Raw genomic sequence first — 27,563 nt, 5'->3', positions numbered from 1 at the left:
GAATCAGACAGTTGATCAAGATGGCGGCACTCAATTCAGAACGGTGGCTCAATGACTTACCGAATCACACGATATTCAAAATAATACGCGAGAAGTTGGATTTGGAGTGCACCTCGAGTGAAAGAGGGATCGCTAAGAACCTCACGTTTTGTTTGGGAGCGGACTTGTTCGTGTGGGACGATTCAGACCGCGTGTTTTACACAACCAACCTGCGGCACTTAAACTCAGAGGAGAGCTCCGGTAGCGGGAAGTATCAGACCTTGCTGTGCATCAACCCGCCGCTCTTTGAAGTGTGCCAGGTGCTGGTGAGCCCGACACAGCACCATGTCGCGCTGGTCGGTCAACGAGGCGTCTCGGTCCTGGAGCTTCCTCTGCGGTGGGGCAAAAGGTCCGAGTTTGAAGGCGGACGCAGCAAAATCAACTGCAAGACCATCCCGGTGGCGGAGCGCTTCTTCACCAGCTCACCGTCGGTCAGTCTGCGACAGGCTGCTTGGTACCCTAGCGAGACTGACGAGCCACATATGGTGCTGCTCACTTCAGACAACACGATCAGATTTTACAGCTTGAAGTCTCCGCAGACACCGGCCAAAATCCTGCCAGTGTCGCAGTCAGAAGACGAGAGCAGCCTCGACCCTCCGGTGCATTCGTACGCAGCTTCTCTGGGAGAGATAGCAGTGGCGTTTGACTTTGGGCCGATTTCATCCCCTCCTCGGCAGCTGGCAGGACAGGTCTCCAAAGACCAGCTGGTCTACCCTCTCTATATTCTTTACGAAAATGGGGAGACCTATGTGAACTACACGAGCCAGGTAAACGGTATAAGTCTGAGTAAACCCGTTGGACCTCTCCCCATGTATCCAGCAGCAGAGGATAACTATGGCTATGATGCTTGTGCCATTCTGTGCCTGCCATGTGTTCCGAGTATCTTGGTCATCGCCACAGAAACTGGCACACTGTATCACTGTGTCGTGCTGGAGTCTGAAGAAGAGGATGACACGGGGGCAGTGGAAAAGTGGATCCGAGGCACAGAGACAGTGCCAGCTCTTTATGTGTTTGAGTGTGTTGAGCTAGAGCTCATACTTAAAGTGGCAACGGGAGAGGACGAGGAGCCGCAAGAGTTTGATTTCACCTGTCCAATCAAACTGCACAGAGACCCTCTCTGTCAGCACCGGTATCATTGCACCCATGAAGCAGGAGTGCACAGCGTGGGGCTAATCTGGGTCAACAAGCTGCAGAGGTTCCTTAAATCAGATGAGGAGGATAAGGACAGTCTCCAGGAGCTGGCTGCTGAGAAGCGCTGCATTGTAGAGCACATTCTTTGCACCAGACCGCTCCTGACCAGTCAGTCGGCTCCAATTCGTGGTTTTTTGATTGTGTCTGACCTTGCCTTGGGCGCCACCATGATCTGCATCACCAGCACTTACGAGTGCATTCTGTTACCCCTTCTGAGCTCCATTCGCCCTCCTTCCCCTCCCCTGCTTTGCTCCCACCCAGGTCTGGGCTCTGCCAGCTCCCCTCTGCGTGGGCTGGCCGAAGACTCCTTTGAGCAGCACATTCGCAACATCCTGGCACGGAGCTCCACCAATCCTCTTGTACTTAAAGCTGGAGACAAGGACACATCACCACCACCTCCAGAGTGTCTGGAGCTCCTCAGCAGAGCCACACAGGTGTTCCGCGAGGAGTACATTCTCAAGCAGGACATGGCTCGTGAAGAGATGCAGAGGAGGGTGAAACTCCTGACAGGCCAGAAGAACAAGCAGCTGGAGGATTTGTCTCTGTGCAGGGAGGAGAGGAAGAGTTTGAGAGAAGCAGCAGAAAGGTTGGCTGATAAATACGAAGATGCAAAGTATCGCCAAGAAACCATTATGAACAGGGTTAAGAAAGTGTTGTGTAGCCTGCAAAGCCAGCTACCCATACTGTCAAACAGTGAAAAGGAAATGAAGAAGGAGCTGCAGACCATCAATGATCAACTGAAACACCTGGAAAACTGCATCAGGCAGGTGAACATGAAGATGGAGTACCAGAAGACACAAGTGGGCAAGGATATGCCCGGAACTAGGGCAACAGTTTCCCTCAACGCTCCCCAGAAGAAGGTTGTTCAGGATGTCCTCAAAGAACAAGGACAGCAAATTGGTGACATGATGAAGCAGATCAAAGACATCAAAAATCATTTTAGTTTCTAAGCACTGCAGAAAAATGCTAGTTTTTTTCTGTATAGTTGGGAAAATATTTCAAATTTTCCATGGAATGCACCGTTATTACATTTGCATTTTTCTGACATTTGATAAGAAGCTGTAATGAGTTCTTGAGCTCTAAGTGGTTGTGCTATCTTTTTATATGTTATATCTTATATGTGCTAGTGTAACTTTACCTTTCATACTAAATGTTTTTCCTTAATACAGAATACAGAAATACGAAAGGTTGGATTTTCTCTTACAAAAAGTTGTATATTTCTACATCAATATTTTTGACATGTTAATGATTGAATCACTAACATACTCAGTTTAATGTCCCGTGTATAGGCAGGAAAAACTAAAAGTAATTTGTGCTAAACTAACCTTATACAGCTGTTTTCAATTTTGTTTGCTCACCTTTTTGCATAAAAAAATAAACTTGAAATTATTAAACTTGTTTGTGTCTCAATGTAGGATAGCTACAACAAGCAGAAATATTAAGAGACAAATCCAAGTTAACAGTTTTATATTGACATGCATTAACTGACACGTTCACAGCTGCTGGTTGCTGTATTTGCCAGAGTACTTGGAGAAAACCTGTGTAAACAGGGGGAAGATGCAAACATCACAACGAAAGTCCCAGTTAATAATTTAACTGCGAAAAAACAAACATGTGAACTGAACTAAATATTCCACGTCCTGGCAAGATGTTTGAACTTCTAAAGGAGGCTAAAATCATGTGAGTGTTTGGTTTGATATGGATGTTTAGCATAGATGCAATACATAGCATGCCCTCAGTAAGAGACACAGCAAGAGCATAACTCCTAAACAGAAGGCAGGAAATTATTTGTTTTGTCTTGGTTATTGTCTTAATAAACATTGCAAGCCAAAATTGTAAACAATGTTAAAATTCAAGTAGGGCTTCCTACACACTAGGGATTCACTTTTTCCTCCCGTGTCTGAACATGTCCTTCAATGTGCACAGCTGCATGCCTCCAGTCTGCCATCTACAGCTGGGAACTCCAGTGAACAATTTCAGCATAAGATTGCCAAGAATCCTGTATCCACCAGGTGTCACCCCATCTCCAGAGCTGACGGCCTCAGTTTTTCTTCCACCACAGGTTTCCTAGTGAGGAATTCCCCACATAAACAATCAGTGACGTATAAGGAGACCCCAGTTTTGTTGAGTAAGCTTCATTGTTGGGGATGTTTGTCGTCGCTGGGGTCATCAACTGTAATTTAGGCTGCTTGCAGGGTTGCAATGGTAGCTTGATTTGAATACCAAATATTTGAGATGGTTTATGACCCAGAATAACTATTTACATAACAGACAAGCACTGTTCAAACTGCTATTGGGATTTTTTTTTTTTTACTCTCTAAGAAGGTGTTGATAGCTGTGACTTAATAATATACAAGGAGAGCATTTTTAGTCAAGAAACTGCATGTCTTTATGATGATTTAGCTGTTTTTTCCACACACATCACCTCACACTTTTTCTCTCAGATACATAGAAGAGGGTGTGGTAAACAGCAGGGCTCACTCGGGAACAGTCCAAAAGGGGAATTTTAAGTTCTTTCATAAAGGTACAATGTTTAGATCCTGAGGAAAGTTAGCAGACCCTAGGAAAGGAGATATTAATAACTCCCAGTCCAGCCCACCACATTCTTCACATGTGAGTCACTGTAAGCTGGAGAGCTGCGAGGAAAGGGCTGCATTGCCTCTGTTTCTCATTTGTGTTTCTTTCCATGGAGGAGTGGAAAAAGAAGGCGGGGAGGCCACTCCTTCTTTAGGAAAGCCTGAAACTCTTATGTGAAATACGCAGCTCTACACAGGACACATTCACGCTCATACCACATAGTTTACACCAAAACCAAACACTGTGTGCTGGGAGGCTAATGTGAATGTGAACATAGAACTAAACTGGGATGAAGGGGTACAAATAGACTGCATGTGTATGTGCGAGAGAACGAGGGGCAGAAAAAAGGCTTCAGATGGTGGGAACGACAGGGGAAAGAGCCTCGGAAAATGGTGGTATGGGGACTTGGCAGAGGAGACTGTGAGTCACTGTTTATGTGGTCTGTCACTGAGAGACCAAGTGAGCTTGATAAAACACAAAATGTTGTTGAAAAAGAGTCAAATCAAACCCCCATAGCTATTACTTCCATTTTAGGTTATTTATTTTCAGATTGTAGGCATTTTGATAACTAAGTTTAAAAGCCTTTTCAAGTTGTACAAAAGTTTTTGCTTGTATGAAAGAATAACCAAAGACACTAGACACAGTCAGGTAGTTTTATTTGGTTACAATGGTTGTTAACATAAGAACAGTTGGCAGAGCTGTGTACAGTAGTCAGTAACATGGCATTCATTCAGTCTAGTTGAGAATGTAATGTTCTTTTATGCAACGCAGATCCTGATCCTGCACATACAACGTAAACAGCGACAATTTACAAAATAATGTATAAATTCAGCACAAAAATGTGACATGTAAAGCATCAGAGTGAAATGCATTCAGATTATTAGATTTGTACATGATTGTTCTGTTACATGGAGAAGAAAATGCTGAAAACACAACAAAATAAGTTGAAAATAAATTTCTAAATGATGCTTCACTGGACTGATCACATGTGAAAAAAGGCATATTCCTACAAATAATCTCTAATATCTAGACACTGAAGGAATGTTAAAATGTTTAAAAAAAAAGGTGTTTTTTTTTTAAGAATAAAATTGCTCTGGAGTTTTTAAAAGTACATGCAGATTTTTGCTCACTTAGACTCAGCCTTTCATTTCTGCTCAGCAAATATATATTCATCATAAAAAAGCCAACTTTGAGGAGTCAAAGGGAAGAAGCAAACAGATCCTTTGACTTATACACAATCCTTTTCTGAAAGCCCTTGTTTGTCAACTTATATTTAAATACAGCATGTTCATTGTGCATTATAATCATTCTCAGAGGAAACGTTGCATACTAACATGCAACGTTTAGATTTGGGTCTGCAGGAAAATAAGAGCAAATACAACAGTAGCATAGGTGTGACAGCCAGTAGATGGTCTATGCATCAGAGCCTTTCTGCCTGCGTTTGGAGGGTGGGATCAGACGGGTGGGAAGCTCAGGGGGAAGACCATGACCCTCCAGCTTGACCTCAATTAGGTGGCTGGCCAGGGCAAATTCTTCATCATCCAACATGCCATCACGATCGACATCTGAGAGCTTCCAGATGCGACCCAGAACAGAGTTGGGCAGGCGGGAGCTCACCATCCAGTCCTTTGCCTTGGTGCCGCTTAGTTTCCCCTCGTTGGGAGCAAGGTTGTAGAAGATTTCATCATATTTGGGCTTGTCTTTGGTCACCACCCAATCTTCCTCCTCCTCACAACCCTCTCCATTTTCCTCAACAAAGGGGTCACCTTCTGAGAAAGGTCCAGCACGGGTCCCCAAGAAGGCACCACCCTGCACACCTGGTTGATCACCTGCTTCCAGCTCCTCTTGCCTCAGGAGGGGCATCAGTTTGGCAATGTCACTGGAGAGCAACTCATCCAAGGATGCCATCAGATTAGGCTTCAAGGATTTGAACTTGGTGAAATCATGAACCATCAGTTGTTCCTTTAAAAATGAGAATAATGTGTTAGTCCTTAGATTAATAGTTACATTAGAATAAACTTTCCTGTTGTAACCACAAGTTAACAGAAGTTGCTTGTAAACAAAGCCAGTGTTTCAAACAAACCTGCATCTTAGCACAGTCTGGAAAGTCTCCAGCAGAAATGTTGTGCTGAAGCTGGATCTTGGAGAAAATAACTGGTAGCTGATAGATCAGATTCTTCTTTTTATTATCCTTCCTGAAGACAGAACGCATCTCCTGCTTCAGGTGGCTGATGATGTGGGCGTGGACCTAGGATTTAGAGAAATAAAACACACAGAGTGCACCAATATGACTTTCTGAATAATCATTTAATGAAAACATGCTGAGACGTGAACAAATATGCAACTCGCTCACCCTAACCAGACGGGCTCTCTTGACCAGATCATTGAGTTTGCGTATGGCTGCATTTCGAGGAAGGTTTTGAATATCAGCAAAGAGATCCTCCTCCTCCAGCTCAAACAACTTACGGTTGTCGTTTACCAGCAATGGCTCTGCCCAGAAGGAGCCGATATAGACACGTAGAACCTCTGGAGTGCCAAATACCTTCCCCAGGGACCACATCAGGGCACCATACACTCGCATCAGCTGCTGGGTGCCCACCATGTCTGCTTTGTTTAGCACCACACGCAGTTTGTCTTCGTTGCCTTTCAGGGCACCGATGGCCTCAGAGAACTCATCGGATATCTCTAGCTTGTGAGCATCAAACAGCAGGACGATGCGGTCCACACGTTCTGCAAACCAGCGCAGTACAGCTGGGAAGTCATACCCTGTTTAAACAAAAAAGATGCAATCACTGATTCATCCATAGACCTAAATGTGGAATGTGCATTGAACAAACAAGGGTCAGGAGAGGGAAGAAGGTCAACACAGACACAAACCCTAAAGATTATAATCTGTAAAATCCCAAAGACTGAATTTCCGGTCACAGAGGCTTCATTTTTGTGCAAGACATAATGAAAAATAATTCTTTGACTTAATGTATGAAAGTGAAAGTCTAATAAATTAGTTAATATTTTTTCAGGCACTGGTTGATCTGTATCAACATGATTCTACTAAATCATAAGTTCATCAAAATCCCCCCAAAGAAAACACATTCCACATGCTTTTTGTGGGATGGCCACATAGACAGTTTTGGTTTTTATCTTTTTTGGTTTTAAGAAAGCATCTCTAAATTTTTGATAACTGAACTGTGGTACACACAGCACAAGAACTGCTAAAAAAAAAAAAAGTAGTAGCCTACTTTTAAAAGAGCATCTCAGTATCTCTGAATAATCCAGTCCATTTTTTGTTGAGTGAGAAACTGAGACTTCTCTTTTAACATCTTATTTACTTCCATCCTCTTAGGATATAGAAGCAAATCTTGCAGATGAATATTTTAAAAAATTCTAGTGATCAAACCAAAACTGTTTACATGGCTAGATACCACCAGCGGTAAGCAAGGAAATATGTTTTCATAATTTGGGTATACTGACACTTTAAACTTGTTAGTTGCTCATGCAGATTGATTGGAATAATGGTTTGCTTGGAGCATGAGTGAATATTAAATTAGAAAAAAACAAAATGGTGTGAGGTGATTGTGATAGTTAATGCTCAACAGTACATTCTTCCAGATGTGCTCGCAGAATTGACTGCACTGTTTCTGTTCCTTATTATGATTTTATGGCTGCTGTGTACTGCAGAGATGTTTTTGGGTTTTTTTTTTATCTCTGCTGCCAAATGTCATTGCAACAGAGCATACTGGTCCCATGAGTTAGCCAGGCGTGCCAAGGAGATGAGTTTGTGAGCTGATGTTCAAGGACGTGTGTCTCTGCAGGCCCCCCATGCCCTCTCCTCACCTTTGCCTTTTCCCTCACCTCGGCTCACTCTCTGTTTGGCACCAGACAGGATCCCTGGTGTGTCAATAATGCTGATGCTCTCCAGAACCTGGTTAGGCATTTGGGCACACTGGAATCTAGCATATTCATCAGCAAACAAAGAATGACATAACATTGTTTAAGAGTCTAAATTATGTGGAAATAGTCAATTCTTATCAAAAAAAGCCAGAGCGATCTCAGGAGCAGATTGAAAGCCACTCTGTCCACACACCCTGTCCCTCCCACTGAAGGCCATTGTGTGCAAGCAGGCCTCTTTTGCTCTGGGCTTCCTGAAGGAAAATGACCATTACTGCCAGAATCAAACAATAAGGCCTGCTAACGATGTGGGGCTTAGAACAACACCACTGCTTCCTGCAGCTTATGGGCTTAACGAGCCCACTGGTTCCTAGAACAGGAAGTCAACTCAAAAGGAGAGACGCAAATACATTCTCAAACATACCCTGCTGAGGGAGACAGGAACGCATGCTTGGAAAACTTGCACCAGAATGTCATGATGGAGCCCATTAACAGAAGCACTCTAAGTTCCTGTCACTTCTGGCCTGCGTGGCTATGCCTCTAGTACTTCACTTCACTGTAAGACGTAACTTCTTCCTTGGCTAACAACAGTGGAAAAACATCAGCTTGGGCAGTAAACATGACAGGAATAAACGTCACGTTTGTCCTACAGTTTCTCCAGTCCCTGACTGTGACTTCTGTGTTTCTCTTTACCCTAAGAGGCTGTAGACCCCACTAACCTCAGTTTTCAACTTTAATACATTGCAGTTCCTGCCTGAGTACATGAACTTTCATCACCCTCTTGGGTGATATCGCTCTGTTTCACCATTTTTCCACAAATAAGGCAAGTGCCTCCTCCTCTGAAATTTGGCACAAGCACTTGAAATTCCAGAGCTAAAACACTCTCTGTAATCTTAATATCTCTTTCTCTGTTTTCCCTCCATGAGTTCTCTCACATGTTCTGCCTATTTCATGCTAAAATGTAACTGTCTCGCTTAGTGGGGAAAAAAATCACAACGCACTGTGAATAAAAGCCAGATTCTCACCTGTTGAGAAAGGTGTTTCCAAATGGATTGAGTTTGCGGAAAGGCTTGTTAGGGTCTACAATAAGGGCATTCCCTGGGATGACTGACTCCACGTCCCCATGCATGATGGCAGTGAAGCAGTCAGTGGTGGGTTCAGGACCTATCCTGCTCCCAGGAATATCCTGCTCCAGCAGATACCTGTAAATCAGACAAAAAGCTTGTAGTTTGTTTTGTTTTGTTTGTTTGTTTATATTTGCTGTCACTTAAATAAAGTAGAAATACTCAGGAGATATAAGAATGGGCAAATGTATACCATAGCATTGTAGTGTCTTACTTGATGAATGTTGTTTTTCCAGTGGAGTACTGTCCAACAACTAGCACCATAGGCTTATTGTCAAAATCTGCATCCTCCAAACTAGGAGAATGGAAGTCATGGAATCCATAGTACTGCTCCAGAGGCAGCAGTTTCTCGCGGTACAGGGACTTCAGTCCCTCTGTCACAGTGTGGATCACCTCAGGCGCCTTCTTCACATTCTTTCTTCCCCAGCGTGACATATTGATTGACAAGAGGATAGAGAGCTTCTTGCAAAAATCAGTGTCAGAGTTATATCAGTTGCTTGGAGTTATATTTCCTGTGGCCAAGCCTTGGAAAAACCTTCAGGTGTTTCCTGTATTTATACGAATGGTGCTCACTTGTCCTTGAGCCCTTCTCTGCACACACTTAGAGAAACGATAGGGCTGGTGTTTAGTTTAAAGTTGGGAGTTTCTCCTTTGAGTCAACACACTGAAACCTTTAGATCCTGAAACGCAGAGAGAAAATGAGGCAGGTAGAGGTTTAATCAAAGAGAAAAAAAGAGATAACTCCACATCCCAAAAGAAACCTGTGTGTGCTTGATCAAAGTCTGCCACATTCTAGAGAAACAATGTGGAATCTAAAGCAAACTTCAGCCCACCCTCAGTCTGCCAAGCATTTTCAGTGGATGCCTGGAAAAAGTTGGTGTTCATGTTGGAAAACTTGCAAACCCAGCCCTGCATCAGGATTTGCTCAGGCACAGCTCATGCCTTTACAGTGAAATGAGTAAGACATTCTTTTATCCGCTGCAGTTCCCCTAAGTGGAACATGTAATTCGTGCACAGACTGCTCATACAAGGAGACATCTCAGGAGATAGTGTTCTCATGGAAAAAGAAATGTAACCCTTGAGTAATTATCTTTTTACAGCAGTCTATATAAACAGAAACCCTGGATTAAGAGTCAAAGGCATAACTCATTATAGAAAGAGACTGACATTAAGGAAGATAGGCAAGACACATGTCAACAGATGTTAGCTCATCTGTGAAGAGCTTCTCTTGCAAATCCAATTTAAACTAGGATATTAAAAAATCTCCCCCCGAGGAAAACAGTAATCACAGTCCTGACATGTCATAAGACCAGTGTGGAAAGCCCTCTTGTCAAAATGGCGAACCCTGGAGATCTAATGGAGAGGCATTAAATGTAGCCATTATATACAAAAGTTCTGCTGCGGCCAAGCTGTACGAGTAAATGTGGATTTATGGTCTCACTGTGAAAATCAAAAAGCTGGTTTAGGCTTTGGGATCCGTTTATAATGTTTAAGGATGAAGGAAAATGCCTCGTGGGTTTGCACACCGGAATTGCAACAAAATTTTGGACCTGGAACATGGAAAGTAACATTGAAATGTGCAAGAGCAGCAAGTATCAGGGGAGTGAAAAATATCAGAAGCCTATACAGAAAGTTATTTAGCTACTTTATAAATTGTTGCACTCATTATATACCAAATCAAAGCTTAGTTTTCTCTCTACTTTACAATTACAGCTACATATTTTCAGTTAAAATGCAAGCCAATCATTACTGCCACATTTAAAGTTTAAAAGGAGTATTTACCAAGTTATTATGCAGGCTTCTTCAGGGAGTTCCCTCCAGCTCTCCAATCTTGCCCTCTGGAGCCTGGAAAATATTTTGGCTTAAGGAGATGAAAACAGTCTCTTGGGGAGCTGCAGCTACATGTATGGGTGTACCTCTAACAGCAAATAGGAACCCTCAGTGGAGCGTCAACGCAGCTGAATTAGAGGATCGTTCTTCTCCTGGGTTTAATATGTTTCAGATGAGCTTCAGATCATCTGGAAAGGGTTCCCAATCTGCTTGCTGAAAAAACCCAAGGCAAACACTCAGACACACAGGCGCACCACACTGAGGATAATTTTTTTTTTCTCTCTCTCCTTGCTTGCTTCTCTAAGTTTAATACACCTCCTCTTCCAGGGATGCCTGGCAATATGTGGGCAGCACTAACACTCTACTCAGGGCAAGGATGAACTAAGTCGTGGCTAGAGGGCGTGGACTGGAGGAGGGGGTTGCGAATAAATAATTTGGGTGGAGTTGCTTTTTAAAAAAAAAAAAAAAAAAGACAAAACCTCCCACAGTCCTTATGCACATTTTAAATATATACAACTTCACTCTGCAATCTTTTGACTATACCTTGGAAACTCCTTGTTTTACAATAGTTGTATTTCAGTATAATCACATGCCTTAGATTTAGACATGCTAGTCCCCCACCCCCCATGTAAAAATGACTTCTTTCCAAATTCTGCGGATTCTCCAAGCAATGACGCATACAAACCAGCTCTATGATTTCACTTCTATGCACCACCTGCTGACTGTCTGATAGAGAACACACCCCAGTGCTGAAACCATTACCACCATCTCCTCCTCCTGACTATCATACAGTCCTCCTCGGTCAGCGTTAGTAAACGAAAGGAATGCAGCCTCGAGTGGTGGAACAGAGTTGAGGAATAAAAGAGCAGAGGACAGGACGCTGCAATATTTCATAAAAGAAGCAAGGTTTAATTTACAGTTTTACTAAATGTACATTTTCTTTTTAAAAAGTGTCATTATACACAATAAATACAATACAAAATTAATCTGTAATACTATACTTCAAATTCTCTCACGGTCTTTTTTGTACATTATTATTGTTCCTTTTTTTCAATTTCAATGCTTGTGCTGTGTTTGTGTTTGAATTGTCCACCAGGCTTATACAAAGGGGGGGAAATAAAAACAAACAAACAAACAAAAAGAAAAACAAAAACTCAAGTGAGGCAGGCATACAGTGACAGGAAGATCCAAAAGACAGAAAACACAGAAACCTTGCCTGACCCCTGCTGACTGAAATGCATAAAGTCCTAACCTGGCATCACAGGCAACAGGGGGGTGAGTGGAGGTGCAGTCTAAAAACAAGAAACTGGAAAATCATCTGACAATAGAAGCAGAAAAAAATGCATTTCTTACAAGTTCATTTACATCCTGACAGTACAACAGCATCTGAGCAGTCAATTTCAAACCAATTTTACAAACGTTCAATTTTTTCCCCTCAACATTTACTTAAAAAAAGAAAAGAAAAAAAGACATGATATCTGTTTAAAATGGAGACACACAGAGGTTGATGGTACTCACTTTTTTCAATTCAAGAGGAGTTTACCTTAAGACCAAAGCAACTGATATTTAGGGTTAATACACTACATAAAGAAGCATGGTCTTGATAAAGAGTTGGACTGCTTCATTTTAGCATTTGTTGTTTGCATCTCTGGAGCAACACTATCTTTGTGATAAGAGAATCAAATATGGTAGGTCCGGCAGCACACTGGATGTATTATGACTGTTTACAGTACTACACTGCTGTAACCTCTTTGGCCTTTCTTCTGCAGCTCTCTTAGTGAAAAGCTGTTACCTTTTAAACTGTTTGAATAAGATGCCTGATGCTCATTACGACACTGATTAAACCAGAAGATGAACCGCTGTGGACAGAGACTGGTGCTCAGACCACATGAAAGGAATGTATGAACAAGTGAATGAGGGGAAAAAAAAGACCAAAGTGAAAAATAAAGACAGAATTAGAGAACAATAGTCACTGACAATTTCATCTTGTTACTCGAATTTGGCTGAGGGAGCACATCTGTCGAGCATGTTCAAGTCTGCAATTCACCATTTTTGACTATGTTTGTATTTCCATCATGGGGCAACTTTAGACTGTAAATGACAAAGAAATGTTTGGACAATTCAAATAAACAAACAAAGCCAACACAGCCTGGCAGAGTACTACAGTGATACTGTTTTCACAGTGCCCCTTTCCCCTGCCTCGTTAAACTGTTTCATAGTTCCCCTTGTGAGTCCGAGGCTGAGGGGCTGTTATCTACTTTGAGTCTGGGGCACCAGGCTGCCGTTGTGGCCGCGGCCACCAACCTGAGGGTGCTGGGCCAAGGAAGAGGACGAAGAAGCAGAGGAAGAGGATGGGACTGAAGGTCTGTGTGATGAGGGCGCTGAGCCCCCAGGGCGCTGACTTTGGTGTTGGTGGGGTCTGCTGTTGCCCCCTTTAATATGGTGTCCGCGGGTAGAGGGTTCCTGCTGCAGATTAAGGATGCTGTCAATGGCGCACTGCAGATGCTCATTCAGTGAGTCATCTGGAGGGCTGCCGCTGGAGAAGCTGGCGTTATCCATGTCAGGAGAGTCTGACTTGCAGCGTTTGGCAGGAAGCAAAGAGTCTCGTGTGAAGGAAGACTCTGGCGACGGGGGCCCAGGGGCATGCTGGTCCATTCTGAATGTTCCTCCTGCCTTATGTCGATTTTTTCCACTCAACCTCTTGTATTTACTTACATCTGTCTCTTGGTCTGTGTGCTCTTCCCCTCTCTCCTTGGCCCCTTCTCTGTCTAGAAGCTGTGGGAGATGATGGTGTTGCGTGGTTTTGATACCACGACTAAACACATCCATTTCGTCCAGCCCCTGCACTGCACTCCCCAAACGGCCAGTTTCGTGGCTTGAATCTGTGTGAGTGAGTAAAGCCTCCCTGTCTCTCTTCTCTACCTTCACACTTGCTATCACTGTCCGCTCTGAGGGAGGATTTGAGGCCTCGTGTCTGGGGGGTGATGGTGTGGTTCTGGGGTAGGACAAATTTTCATCTCCTCCACCTGGGACACCAGGTCTGACCCGAGGACTAATGTTTTCCCGGTAAGTTTTTCGAAGGGGAAGACGGCAAGTTGTCTGTGAGGAAGTGGCAGTAGAGGCAGGGTTGTGTTTGACCCCACCTGTGTCGTGGTGATCCAAAGTCCCATTCATTTGAATGGAAGATGAGGAGGTGGATGAAGACCAAGTATGGGATGAAGAGGTGGAGGAAGATGAGGCTGAAATGGAAGGAACACTTCCTCTCAGTGATGGGTTACACTGAGAGGTTGATATTGTGACTGACAAGCCAGACGAAGTAGTGCATACAGGGGACTGAGTTCTGATAACCGTGGCCGAAGGGGTTGATAAAGGGTGAACCTTCGCTTGTGATACTGCAGCTTCAGACTGCGGCTGAGTCTGGGACATAGACTGGCTGCTCAGCTGAGGTTGAGGTGTGTGCACTGGGTCTAAGGCAGTGTTGTGGACCACCTTACTGAACCCCGTTTGATCCTGCTTGATCTTTAGCTTCAAACCAATTCTCCTGCGAGCCTCATAGGTCTTGATAGGCGGTTTGCTCGTTCGCTGTGGAAGAGCATCATCGTCATCAGCCGCTTGAGAGTTTGATGTCGAGGATGAAAATGAGGATGACGATGCTGGAGTACGAACTGTAGAGATCTGGCTAGTGGGTTCAGCCACTGGCTTGACTGGTGGAGCTGGAGGAGGAGGACAGCTACTGGACCAGGACACAGATGCACTGCCTCCACCCTGCTTTATCACGAGCTTGGTAGGAGGGAAAGGGGAAAGAGAAGGGGCCGCAGAAGGAACTGAGACAGGAGAAGGAGCAGGAGCAGAAACTGGTGTGGGTGCAGGCGGAGGGTTTGGGGCAATGATTGGAACAGGGGATGGGATGGCAGCAGGAGCAGGAGCAGCAGCAACAGCAACAGCAGGCGCTGGAGCAGGGACAGCAGCAGATACCCCTCCGCTCACTGGGGTGGGTTCAGCAGATGATAATTTCTGCTGGGATGAAACACTCTCCAACATTCGCACATTTGCCACAAACTCTTCTGCAAGTAAATAAACAAATGTATAATTAAAACACACCTTCTTTATTTTTGAATACCTACAAAATTTTATTAATAATTTTTTTAATTATTTATTAATAATTTAATAACCACAGACAGTGGTAAAATACCTGGCCTCTCCTTTGCCAAAATCTTGTCCTGGTTTAATGCAACCTTCTCCTCTTGAATGAACATCCGGTCGATCATCACCATCTCTGCCGAGGGGCCCAGTCTCTGCTCATGTTCATATGCCAAACAGCATCACTTTTAAAATCAATTCAGGACAAAAACGCACTAAGAATGCTTGCAGTGAACATGCTGATTTATAAACTTACTTTTGACTCTGCAAAGAGCAGGTAACGATATTTATCCAGCATGGCCTGAGTTCTTTTCAGCAGCTGGCTGGAGACCTTCTCAAATTCATCATCCACTGTGTAAAAGAGAACCAAATTGTTGAAAATTCTCAACTATAAATCAAGCAATACATTGGTAGCTAGGGATGAGTACCGATATCCGGTGCCACGATGGCAGCGGTTCTGACATAAACAGTAGTAACCAGACCGAAAAGCAGCGCACATTTCGGTGCTTTTTTTTCTGAGATGTCATACACTTTGGATTCTAGCCAATCATTTTACGTTTCTGAGGATAGTAGGCGGGTCCAGGTACGTAAGTTCTTTTAGAGCAGAGCTACAGATTAAAAATGCCCAAGGCGAAGCGGTCAAAAGTCTGGCTGTACTTCACAGCAAAATATGCAAACTCAGCAGCCTGCAACAAGTGCTTTAAGCTGATACTGTGATACTGTCAGAGGTAACACCTCAAATCCGATGAAACACCTGGCAACGCATAGCGGGTTTTTTTTAAAGCCGAGAAATGCGCCGTATTTGATAGCTTGCTGCGAGACCTCACACCGAGCACATCTACTGCGGGTGGGTTGCCTGTTATCGGACCCGGAGTTAGCAACATCCCCCAAAAACCCAAAGAGGAGAGTCCTGGCCCCTAGCCCTGCCAGTGTAGCAGAAATGATGAGGATGATGATGGCAGCAGCCGTTCTTCTCTGCGTGAGTAGCTTAATGTTGTTCGTGTGTAATTTACGTTGAGTAGGCTAACCACGTTATTACATTAATGCATGTAAGGTGAACTAGCAAACACCGTAGTAGTTACATGCGGCTGTCTTCTTTTTTGATGGCAGATACTCCCTTCACCCTGGCCAAAAAGGCTAAAATGACCAAAGAAAAAGTGGAAAACAGCTAAACATGAGAGGTTTTTGGACAAAGTGTTTTTTCCATTTTTTAAGCACTGCTTCCAGCCAAGAGTGATACCATATATGCCCCATAGCTGCAGAAAAGGCTAACATTATTATCTTTTTACAAACAGCTGAACATGAGAGGTTTTTGGACCAATTTTGTGTTCTCCATTCTTTAAGCACCGGTTTGAGCACCGTTTAAGCACCTGCACAGTTTCAAAAGTACCGGTTTGGTACTGGTATCGGATAAAACCTAAACGATACCCATCCCTATTGGTAGCTTTACAAAAGAGGCAATTTGTTACCTCTTTGATAATCTTGAGAAGAGTTGGCAGTTCCCTGGTAGAGATGGTAAGGCAGGAGTCTGTGCAGTGTGTCCTCAAATGAGCAGAAAGGGGCACTGTAGTTTGGGTGAAGCACTGAACCCTGATGTTTCCTTAGCTGTTCTAGCATCCTGCAGTGAAGTGTGTAAAATTAATACTGTTCACAAATATGGCTTTTAAGAATCAATTAAAAGAAGCCCTGGAAAATTACCATGGAACATACCTGGCTTCTTTACTGGGCTCTGCGCTGAAAGGCATTTTCATTATTGTTGTTGTCTGTAACAGGAACAAACAAATATAAAGTGTAAGGGTTAAAACCTTTCATACTAAAACTTAAATACCAGAGGCAGTACAAACATGTAGCAACACTCATTTACCTGAGCTTGTATTGAAGCTGGGGGCTGTGGAGCAGGCATTTGAGTCAGACTAGCTCCCAACACCTGTATCTGCATGCCACCTTTCCCCAGAGTCACCCCTCCAACAGAGCTTATCACTCCTGGCTTTGGCTGAACCTGAGAAAGGAAAACAAGAGGGAAATTTAAAAGCAGAAAGTGACAAAATATACAAAAGGAATGTATTGGGAAAATACTATCCCTGTTAAATTTTATATTCACTGACAAAGGTGTTTTAGCACAAAATAACGCCAGGCAAATACCACACATATGTTCTTACTGGGAATTGGGTTATATTACATACCTGTGCAGGCTGGGTAAGGCTGGCAGGAGTGACAGTCTGATTCACCATTGCTCCAGCTTGCCCTTGGGCTCCTGAGAATACCTGTAAGTCACTTGATGCTAGCAATAAAGAATAAAGATAATTACAAAAGGAAACACTTCAACGTCTGTTTTGCATCACTGACAATAATTAATGTCTAACCTGTAGGAGTTTTGACAAGCACTGATGTCGGCTGCAGCATTGAGGGTAGCTGAGCAGGTGTACCAGTGCTGGCTGATGATGATGCAATCACCACTTTATCAAGAGGCACATCTTGCTGGGAACTAAACTGAGTGGTGATTTGAGGCTGAGGCTGAGTAGGCTGCTTAGCTTGTAGCATGATGTTCTGCTGGACCTGGAAATACCATCAGGACAGATATATTTGTACCTACATTCAAAATATTTTGGAGCATGCTTAGGCTCCTAATTTAGTTATGCTGATATTGTACTGGTAGGTTTATTGGTAATGTTCACAATGTATTTAACCCAACTGATAACAGAAAAATAAATCATAAATGGAACTAAACTGAACAAAAGGAAAATAACAACTAAGTATATATACAGAAATCGCATATATTATTTTTCCACAACAATACAAACTGTACTAGTGAAAGCAACTTAGCATGTTGCTGAACCTCAGAAAAAAGAATAAGTCAAAAATACACACAGTGATTTTACAGTCAAGATCCCTAATTGTATGCTAATTACGTTACAAGTTTTCAGTAAGAAGAAATGTGTAACATTGTAATGATACCTGGTGAAGCCTTTCCAGCAGCTGTTTCTGCTTAGGTGAGGGTTGAGAGATGGCTGAAAGAGTCTGAATTTGTGCTCCTACTAACTGCAGATTATGTTGCTGATCTGATGTCAGGCCCTGGATGGGAACATGAGTTTTAACCACAGTGGTGGCACAAGCGCTGACAGGAGCTGCAGTGAACTGATGTTGTGCAGGTGGAGGCTTCGGTGACTGTGACATAGGAGGCATGTCTTGTTGGTAAGGGGCAGACTGAGAGGCCGGCTGAGGCTGAAGTTGAACTTGAATGTGTGTCTGTTGGGGTGGCGTTTGCTGTGGCTGGCCCTGTAGAGCTGGTTTGGGGGACTCTGCAATTTGGTTATGGACAATAAAGAGTGGAGGGTGAGATGAGGGTGTGCATGAGCGAGAAGGAGTTTGCGACTGTGGCTGAGGCTGAGAGGGAGGGCGTGACTGCTGTTGGTGGTGTGGTGACTGGATCTGCTGGCTCAGAGTAAGAGGAGACTGGGAAGGCTGGGGACTTTCTGCCACTGGTGGTGCTGTGGCAGGTGGACAAGGAGACATTCTATGGATCTTCAGAGGCTGCTGATGTCCACTGGAGGGTACCTGAAGAAGTGGAATCAAAATACAGTATGCTTATCTGATTCAAGGGAGCAAACAGTTTAAGGAAGAATGAAATCAGGATATTAAGCACATAAAAAAAGAAGAAAAATCACATACAAAAAGTCTATAGCGAATAAGTTTCCAGGACACAATCTGAGATTTGACACAAAGTAGGGTTGGGCGATATGGCTTTTCACGTTTTTGACATCAATATTTATTATGATGTACTATATGTATACATCATAATACTGAGTTTAATACTTACACCTAGGTTAAAAATCCTAATTGCAAATATCATAATACACTCACACACTTTAAAATGAAAAACAGAAACAATCAAATAAACTAATAGATAATAATACAGATTTATCACCCAATCCCGATGTACACAAACACAAGTAAATAACGACCAAACAAACACAAAAGCAAAGTGTTAGAATTAAAAACTAATAGATTTTAAAGTAAAAGTAGTAGAAGCTCACAGATTTTATTTCTAGCATTTACACATAAGAAGAGGGCAATGATTATTTAGCGAGCCAAAAAGAAAAACTGTAGACAAAAGCAAGAAATCAAGATCTGTGGGTCTGTGGTGGTAAATTAGGAGGTGATCTGCAGACTTGAGGGACGAGGGATAGGTGAACATGTCATTTTGGTTTTGGGGGGGCTCATTACCCTGGTCACACTAGGGGACAGAGGGGTGAGAGGTGGAAGATAGTGTGGAGTGAATCAATTCATCAGTCCTTAATCAGTAATGCAGCAGATGAAGATGAGTTCATTTACTGTGACTAAGCAGTGTTAGTGAAGAGATTATTCTAGCCTTGCTGCTGTAGGCAGAAATCCAGAAAAGGCCAAAAAAGATTAGATCTCGTATATTTCAGCATGCTAAAATATATAGTCCAATTATACCATAACTTTTGCCCATTTCAGCTTTGAGTCAAGGATGTTAGAACTGATTAAAAATATCAAATGAATTAAAAAAAAGAAAAAGATATTCCTTTGAATATTGTTTGCCAGTCCTAAATTCAGAGTAGTTAGCACGCAATAGGTATGGACAACTGGAATGATCATGCCTTTGCATGTAATTAAGCAACATAAGAAACACACAGAAGCCGCAAGCCAACAATCATATTTGTTCTTTGGAAATGCAGAGCAAGGGTGAGCGCCATAGAAGCAATGACCAATGCAGAAGAGAGGTACAGAATAGTAAGGAGAAAAGATAAGATATCCTAACATTGTTGTGGAGGCAGCAGCAGCAACAAGGGGGTGGGGCTCAACATAAAGGGGCATTTCTACCTGCTTTACCATAGGGGAAGGGCTGTGGCTCTGGCCCACCCAAGAGTCAGTTAATTGGCTGTCATGGACAGCAGGGGCCGGAGTAGTGATGCTGTTGCTGCTGACGATTACAGATGCAGGTACGCCCACAGAGGGGGTTGACTCATTCTCTGTTTGGTGGTGCTGCTCCTGATTGGAGTACATTTACCATTTCAGGATGAGGGAGGGAAGGAAGGAGGAAGGGGATTGGAGGGAAGGGGGAGTAAAATAGTAAACCAAAGAGGTCAAACCAAGATATCACTCCATGCATGTTATTCATCTTTTTAGACAATGTTAACTGAACACAAGGTAAGCAAAAGTTTTAAGTTTGAACACTGACCTGTTGAAGAAACATTTGCAGAGACTCTTGGCTCAGGATCATGCTGGGGCCCTGGTTGGTGAACAGTAACCTCCCTGGACTTTGCTGAGCCTGAGGGGGGACCAGCCCCACTGCTGTGACAGAGGAAGAGGTGGAAACTGACATGGACGGAGAGGAGGAAGATGCAGTGGTAACCGTGGACACAGTAGAAGCCGGCTGCATGGCAAGGATAGATGGCTGTGGTACAAGCTGCTGAGTGGGATGAGTAGCCTGGTCTGTGGAGCTTCCCAGCACAGTTACACACTCTCCAGGCTGTCCTTGAGCCATAGTTGCTGCTACTGTGCTGCTAGGGACTCCACCTGGCTGAGGCTGCAAGGCTGGCTGAAGGCTGACAGCGGGGCTCAGTCCTTCCACCTGACTCAGCATGGTCAGGGGGTTCTGAATTGGCATGCCCTGTATGACTGTCTGGGCATGACCTGAGACAGTCTGGGTCTGTGTCTGATTTTGGCTCTGAGCCAATGTGACAGGCATCTGAAATAGGGTAGGCGTGCCCATCTGGCCAGGCTGGAGCTGAATGGGTGCAGAGAGGATGTGGGCTGCCCCAGGATGGCTCTGCGACGTCAACACCTGACCCAAGTTGATATTCTGGTTTGCAGTTAAAATCTGGTTTGCAATGATTTGTCCACCAGGACCCTGGCTTGTGATGATGTGGCCCCCGGGGTGCTGGGTCAGGATCTGCCCACCTGCTTGCAGCTGTGGCAAGAGAAACTGGTGGTTCTGACCTTGCAGAACTGTCTGAGAAGGAATAACAATGCTGCTAGATTGGTTTAACAAGTGTACACTCAGGGGCTTGCCAGATGGTTGTGCTGCTTGTGGCTTGAAGAGGGTTTGCTGAAACTGAGCGCCTTGAGTTGTGGCTTGAGTACTCAGGACAACATTGGAGCCTGGCTTTCCTGTCAGGAAGGCTACATTCTGAGCAGCAGAAACTGGAATTTGCTGCAGCCCTAGGGCCTTGTGGGCATCATTTTGCAAGACTTGGGGTGCTGGCTGTGGCTGCTGCTGTTGTTGTTTGAAGAGTTTCGGTTGGATGGCTCCCCCCTGAGGGGGTTTAGGCTGAATAGGTGGTGGTGTGCGCTGGATGATCACGTTCTGCATGATTTGGCCTTGAGGTTGTGTCTGGGATCCTATTCCTGAACTTAGAAGGGTGTTGCCAAAACCCACAAGCCCAGCAGGAGCAGTCATTGTACCACCACTGCTGCTGTTTGTGCTGCTGACACAAACAGCCGGTCCATTTAAAGCTGGGGATCCGAGAGTAGCTTTATTACTTTGGATCAGAAGTCCACCTCCTGAGCCTCCAAGCCCTGGCTGAGGACCAGCACCTGATACCTCTGGCCCAGACTGGTGCAACTGGTAACCACTCATGGCTTTAGCCAGGATTGGCTGGCCAGACTGATTGATAGTCATGACGGTAGGCTGACCCACAACCTGAATCTGTCCAATACCCAAATGTCCAGATTGACTCCCATTAGAAAGAGCCTGAAGACTTGAAATGGGTTGAAGCGTCACATTTCCTAGGCCCACTTGCTGCATAAATGGCTGAACACTGATTGCCTTGTTCATGACCTGGGATTGGAGTTGAAGGCCCTGTTGAGCAAGGACTGACCCTAGCATGTCAGTTGTGGCGTTGGAGGGAGTAGCAGTGGTGCTCGTGGCTGACCCGGGAAAAATTGTTGCTGCTCCCCCAACACCAATGCCTACACCAACAGCACTGTTTCCAGCCCCAGCAAGGCTGGCATCAGGCAGTGTCTGAACCACCTGTGTAAGGCCTGGAATTCCAAAGGAGCCCAGGTCCAGCTCAGCTTCTGCCTCCTGTAAGCTTTGCTCTGTGATGTTGGCTTCAGCCAAACTTTGCTGCAAGATGTCACATGGCTCATGATTTGTCCCAATGCCATTGCTCCCACCTTCTCCACCTGGGGACCCTCCCAAGATGTCATCATCCTCCAAGAAGTCCAAGTCAACACTGACTCTAGGAAGGCCTGTTGACTCATTGGCCGACAGCTGGGCTGTAGGCTGGACCTCTGGAACGTGGCCCTTCAAGGAACGGAGGAAAACGAAGAGGAAATAAGTGAAATCAGGTAACACGTAAATTTTTATCACTAGATATGATGGTAAGGGGTGGAAATGAACAAAGTAATGCAAATATAAAAACCCCACAAAAATATCTTGTCAGAATGCAGCAAAACAAAGCCTGTCAAGTGTAGATTTGTTAGTAGATGGGAGAGGAGTAATAGGTGAAGCATGCGACATATATAAATAGAAAACAGAAGGAAGAGCATTGGGGGATTTTACTCACCCCAGTGGCAGAGAAGAATGAGCTGGAGGGGTCACTTGAACCATCCAAAAGGTCGTCAGTGTCCAACTACAGACACACCCACAAAGGATAGGAAAGATGGAAACCAAAGGCACCCAAACCAGCAGGCAAAAGTCACCAGGACAGATAAATATACAAACCATCAGCCAGGGGAAGGGCAAGGACAGGACAGAATACAGTCCAGGAAACCCAGATTGTAAAAGAACCAGTAAAAGGATAAGTGACAAAAAGGCAAAATGATAGGTGTAATACAGAGTTGGGAAGCGTTAGTATTATCGTTTCTCATTTTGTGAATATGCCAAATAAAAAGGGAAGGGAGGCTGGAACTACAAATAGTGCAAATCAAAAGCAAAGAAAACCATTAAGCAGATACAGCAATAAGAAAATTACATGAAAGCAGTGAGGGAAGCAGGTTTCAGAGTGCATTAACGTGTAATCTAAAGTGACTTAAGTACAGAGTCACACTTCACTAACTGATGCCAGCACTAACAAAAATATGCATAATTATGACTCCTCATCACATCAATTACAAACTCACTTTTTGTAAATAGAAATCATAAACTTAAAAAAAAAAAAGGAGACATCTTTCTTTCTCTTCTTTTAAAAAAAAAAACCCTCCCCCACTCATACTCACATGGGTCTCAGATCCATGAAGAAAGTCATTGAGAGCTTCTGGGTCACTGCAAGAGAAAACAAAGTGAATCTTCACAGTACAAGGGAAGAAATGGCTGACCAGTTTGTGATGAGATTTAGCCGATTTTCATCGAGTCATCATTAACTTACCAAATTACATCTAGAAGGCACCTGCCGTCTTCATCATCCATGACAACTGTTAAAGATGAGAAATTGTTTTTATGACAACTTGATTTATTTCATTGTCAGTGCATGCTTTAATTATTATTATTATTTTGATAGGGCAGTAGGGAGCAATGCAAAAGAACAGTGAGAGTGAGGGGAATGATACACAAGAAATGTCCAGAGTGGACTCGAACCCAGCCATTTTTGTCTCCATGTTTACACAGAAGCTGATTTATGGCTTGCCACACTTGATAGTGAACTACAGAACAGTGATGTTTTTCAAGTCCTATGCTTCTTCAGCATGACAGGAATTAATTTCATATGATTATTTAATATTACTAATCCTTTGAAGTAACAAATTTTTATTAAATTTTTTTGTAAAGCACTGCAAAGTAGCAATAAAACATATTTTCAGCACTGCTTGTCATCATGAGAAAACATCAAAATTATTCTATTGGTGCAAATATCATAATCACTATTACTTTGTTCCTAATTAACTTAAAAAATAATGAAATAATATATTTGTTGCTCCCCGTTGGACTCCTGGTTATCAGTCGGTTTCCAAACAGATTAATTTGTTTTGCTTGTTAACCAAGTTTAAACTGTCACAGCATCTGGGGCGTGACTTGGGGTTTTTAGTGAGAGGCAAATAAACACCACTGTAAAGAAAACAAGTACACTGGATTAAAAAACTAAAGGCAAAATTTGCGTACTCCTGCAAAAAGAAACTAAAGAAAAAAAGAAAGCAAAAATATTTCTGTTACCTCATTTATCTTGTTTTCATAACTGTTGGAAGTCATAATTGTAATTGAACATAGATTTGAGTTAGCTGCTCACTCCTTAGAAGAACTACAAAAAGAAACCACAGATCTTAATATTATGTTCTCAGATCGTTAGTTTAGACAAAGAGGGGGTTCAAACTATATTCAGTTAATGAGCCACATACAACTGAATTTGATCTCTAGTGAGCCACACCAGTAAAACAATTTCACAATAAGATACGTTCCTTTTAATTTATTAGAGTACAACTAAACATTTAACATTTAATTACCTATCGATGTGCAACACTGATGAAGAACAGCCTATACTAGCTTACAGTATCTCTCTAAAAGCACAAAACCTTCTAATTCTGTTTTTAAACTGAACTAATGTATTATTTTACTCTTTATGACTAAAAATTTGTCAAGATACAGAAATACTTTCAATTCCAACATAGTTTAGTGTATGGATTAAGCTGTAATGTAAAAATGGCATAACTCTACCAGGTCTAGAAATGCATTTTATTGAAAAATCACAAGCATTAAAAATCTAAACATTTTTCTTGCTTCCAAAGCTATCCAGTAAGCTGGACTAACCATCATGGTCATTTGGCATCCAAAAAGACTAAGTTATATTTAAACACTCAGTTCAGTTCAGTTCATTTTTATTTCAAACATATACATTCACCAACATTTCATAAAATCTTTCCATGTAGTTGTTTGAAAAGTAGGCAGAAGTATATACTTATTTAGCCCTACCCCCTCAGGTTTACATCATCATCATCTAAATTTGAACAACAAAAATCGTATACAATGCCTTCAACTTAGAACATAACATCACAAAAATATATTTTCTCATGTTCAACTAAAACTATATTTAGATTTGCTAATTTGCAGAAGAAAATAAACATCAGTTTAACTGCTGTCTTGGGTTAATTGCATTTTCTTCATTCTTATACTTATTTAAAATTTCTTTTTTGAGTTTTATTTTAAACTGGTTCATATCACTACTGACCTTTATTTCTTCTTTTAATTCATTCCAGAATTTAACTCCCGCTATTGAAATAGACATCCTTTTCAATGTTGCTCTTACTCTTTGTAATTTTAAATTCCACTTCCCTCTAAAATTGTACCTCCCTTCTCTTTCTAAGAACCATTTACTTATTTCGATTGGGAGCATCCCTTTCCTTGCCTTATATATTATTTGCACTGTTTTAAACTTCACCAGATCCTGGAATTTTATAGCTTGTGTCTTAATGAAGAGTGCGTTTGTGTGAGCCCTATACCCCTCCTGATTTATTAGTCTAATAGCCCTTTTCTGCATTATGATTATAGTCTGAATATTACTTTTATATGTATTGCCCCAAATCTCTACACAATAACTCATGTATGGTAATTGTAAAGCACAATATAACATATACAATGTTTTCCTATCCAGAAATTGTTTTACTTTCCCCAAGACAGCAATGCCCCGTGCTAACTTTCCCCTCACATAAGTGATATGTGATTTCCAACAGGCCTTATGATAAATGATCACACCAAGAAATTTTATGGTATTAACCCATTCTAGATATACATTATCAACACAAATTTCAATGTTAATGTTTTTCTTATAGTTTCCGAATAACATAAACTCACTCTAATTACTCTTAGGTAGTATGGGCTACATAGTTAGTTAATAACAATATTAATAAACATTTATGAAGTCCATCACATTAATTTCAAAGTCCTTGATTTTCCCCTGTGTGTTTTTAAAATTCAAATTATGAGTAATGACTCATTAAATCATTACATCACCTATCACTGTCAGATATTTCGGTGTCTTGTTAGGATAAAGCAAGCATGACGTGATAAATAAAATATGAGGTCCTTAAATTATAAAATAATAATAAAGTTTACAGTTAAATACAGAAACTGCTTTTCAAAAAATTCAACGTCTTTTAACACCTACACTTATCAACAACAGAAATCCCCATGTGGTAACGAACCCATCGAGAGACCAAGCAGAACTCATATTTGTTAAAATCCGAAAAAACAGCGGATGGCAATAGACAACAAACTGAAAACGCGCGGTTTTCGCTCCGCCTGCAAAGATTTCGAGAACGGGCTCTCGCCTCCCGCTGAATTTACCACAACTCAAAACACCAGCTGTGCCTTTCGTTTCCAACAACACGAAAACACCATCTCAAATCAGCTTCCACGAGTTTACCGAGACCTATAAAGCGACCGTACACCCAGTTGCCGCTCTGAAGCAGCAGCAGATCGTAGCCATTGCTCGGTTAGAGCGCAGCTAGTACGCAGGATATGAATGGAGTCACTGCAAGAGGCTTGCTACATGCTAGCTAGTGTTTTCAAAGAGCTTTGCATGTATATTTCGCTTATTACTCACAACACGGAGTATTTCGTAGCCACACTGCTGACTTAAAACACTAATTTAACAAAACGTTTAATTTTAAACCACTGTTTTGCCTCTATTTTCAGTCATTTTAACGCATCTGGGTTGACTTTCGTTAGCCTAGCTAGCTAACCAGCTAAGCCAACAAGCTATCAACAATATTGAGACGTACAGCTAGCTTGAGGCTTTGACATTCAAAACAAACCAGCGAGTGACACAATTTTAACACCCCTAGTGCACAACGATGCCTCGATTTGACAAAGACAAGGCAGTATTGTCTGATTTGAAGCGTAAACGCAATTGCGTAGCTAGCTATCTCTCCTTGTAAGCAAAATATGAGTTAATGTTGGAATACTCTTGGATGAGGGGGGTATGCTTGGGAATTCGGTGGAAAATGAGCATGTTCGCCGGTTCGTGCGGCAGCGTGGCGCTTCGATTGCGGTAGCTGTGCAGTTCGTGGCTCGCGTGCAGTTCGCGAATATTGCAGCTTTGTAACAGTTTTTTGGATTAATAGAGAAATTGCTACATTGTAACAAACTCACCCGAGACGATAGAGGTGCAGGCAGCGCGGGGTCTCCAGGACAGCCTCGCACGGGCTGCTGTACAGGACCCAACTACAAGGCAGGAAACAGGAGACTTCCGGTTTGCCTGATTGAAATCTTATCCTCCTGCGTATACCGTGGCAGAACTTTTCTTTCGACGTGCTTGGCAAAGTTTTTTCGTACAATTAAACACATTTCTCAGTAAATTTGTGGGGCTGTTTTTGTTTGTAAAGCTGAAGTCTGAAATTTAGGAAAAAGGACTGGAGATTTGCAGCTGATATCGCGCGAAAAGCTAACCCTTGATGTTTAAAAACGAAGTAAATAGCACATACCTGGAAACGTCTGGGCCTGATAAGGCACATCCCTGATACAGTTGCAGTGCACTACTAAAAATTACTAATCTGTGCATCCTTTAATATAAAGTAACTGAAGTTATGCACTACTTTTAACTACTAATTATTTGTGTCCTATAAAACTTAGTCTTGTAACTCCCTTATTCTAATGTTCCTCCATTTAGGTATTTGTTGGTAAGTATAATTGGATTATAATTTCAAATAAAATACATTAAAATAACATTTTTGCTACAGGGGGATTACACCCTTAGTCACGGATTATGCTATAAAGTGTTTATCAGTCAAAGTAGCCTAGTACAGCTCACAAAGCAAGCAGAAATAGTGTACCAGTTACACAGCAAATCTGATATGAATTATTTGTCTGATAATCAATAT

The 27,563-nt window shown here is 42.6% G+C and overlaps 3 protein-coding genes across 8 annotated transcripts; 1 reads left to right on the top strand and 2 right to left on the bottom strand.

Moving 5' to 3' along the window:
• The first annotated feature begins 3 nt into the window (after positions 1–3).
• On the top strand, positions 4–2,198 carry nup88 (nucleoporin 88). The gene has a single exon (XM_005735903.2). It carries the CDS (start codon positions 21–23, stop codon positions 2,178–2,180), a length of 2,160 nt encoding a protein of 719 aa, XP_005735960.1. The 5' UTR covers positions 4–20; the 3' UTR covers positions 2,181–2,198.
• A 2,248-nt stretch (positions 2,199–4,446) lies between these two features.
• ehd2b (EH-domain containing 2b) lies at positions 4,447–11,033 on the bottom strand. Of its 2 annotated transcripts, XM_005735900.1 has the most exons (8): positions 10,736–11,033; positions 10,602–10,664; positions 9,034–9,499; positions 8,721–8,897; positions 7,642–7,757; positions 6,161–6,573; positions 5,891–6,055; positions 4,447–5,769 (listed from the first exon to the last, which is right to left on the bottom strand). In XM_005735900.1, exons 3-8 carry the CDS (start codon positions 9,252–9,254, stop codon positions 5,221–5,223), a joined length of 1,641 nt encoding a protein of 546 aa, XP_005735957.1. In that variant the 5' UTR covers positions 9,255–9,499; positions 10,602–10,664; positions 10,736–11,033; the 3' UTR covers positions 4,447–5,220. The 2 variants fall into 2 exon arrangements, with proteins under 2 accessions (XP_005735957.1, XP_005735958.1); XM_005735901.1 differs by having other exon boundaries at positions 7,660–7,757; positions 10,602–11,032.
• Positions 11,034–11,537: 504 nt separating this feature from the next.
• bicra (BRD4 interacting chromatin remodeling complex associated protein) lies at positions 11,538–26,884 on the bottom strand. 5 transcript variants are annotated; one of them, XM_005735894.2, is made up of 15 exons: positions 26,836–26,884; positions 23,126–23,171; positions 22,977–23,022; positions 22,325–22,390; positions 19,993–22,062; positions 19,635–19,802; positions 17,745–18,344; positions 17,153–17,345; positions 16,973–17,070; positions 16,654–16,788; positions 16,500–16,552; positions 16,259–16,407; positions 15,046–15,140; positions 14,842–14,947; positions 11,538–14,713 (listed from the first exon to the last, which is right to left on the bottom strand). In XM_005735894.2, exons 2-15 carry the CDS (start codon positions 23,164–23,166, stop codon positions 12,900–12,902), a joined length of 5,634 nt encoding a protein of 1,877 aa, XP_005735951.1. In that variant the 5' UTR covers positions 23,167–23,171; positions 26,836–26,884; the 3' UTR covers positions 11,538–12,899. The 5 variants fall into 5 exon arrangements, with proteins under 5 accessions (XP_005735951.1, XP_005735952.1, XP_005735953.1 ...); XM_005735895.2 differs by having other exon boundaries at positions 14,842–14,944; XM_005735896.2 differs by having other exon boundaries at positions 19,644–19,802.
• Between the last annotated feature and the right edge of the window lie 679 nt (positions 26,885–27,563).

This window comes from Pundamilia nyererei, unplaced genomic scaffold (assembly GCF_000239375.1).
Source record: "Pundamilia nyererei isolate P.nyererei 1_Seehausen unplaced genomic scaffold, PunNye1.0 scaffold00066, whole genome shotgun sequence".
Classification (NCBI taxonomy): Eukaryota; Metazoa; Chordata; class Actinopteri; order Cichliformes; family Cichlidae; genus Pundamilia; species Pundamilia nyererei.
This window is presented reverse-complemented; position numbering and strand designations above follow the sequence as displayed.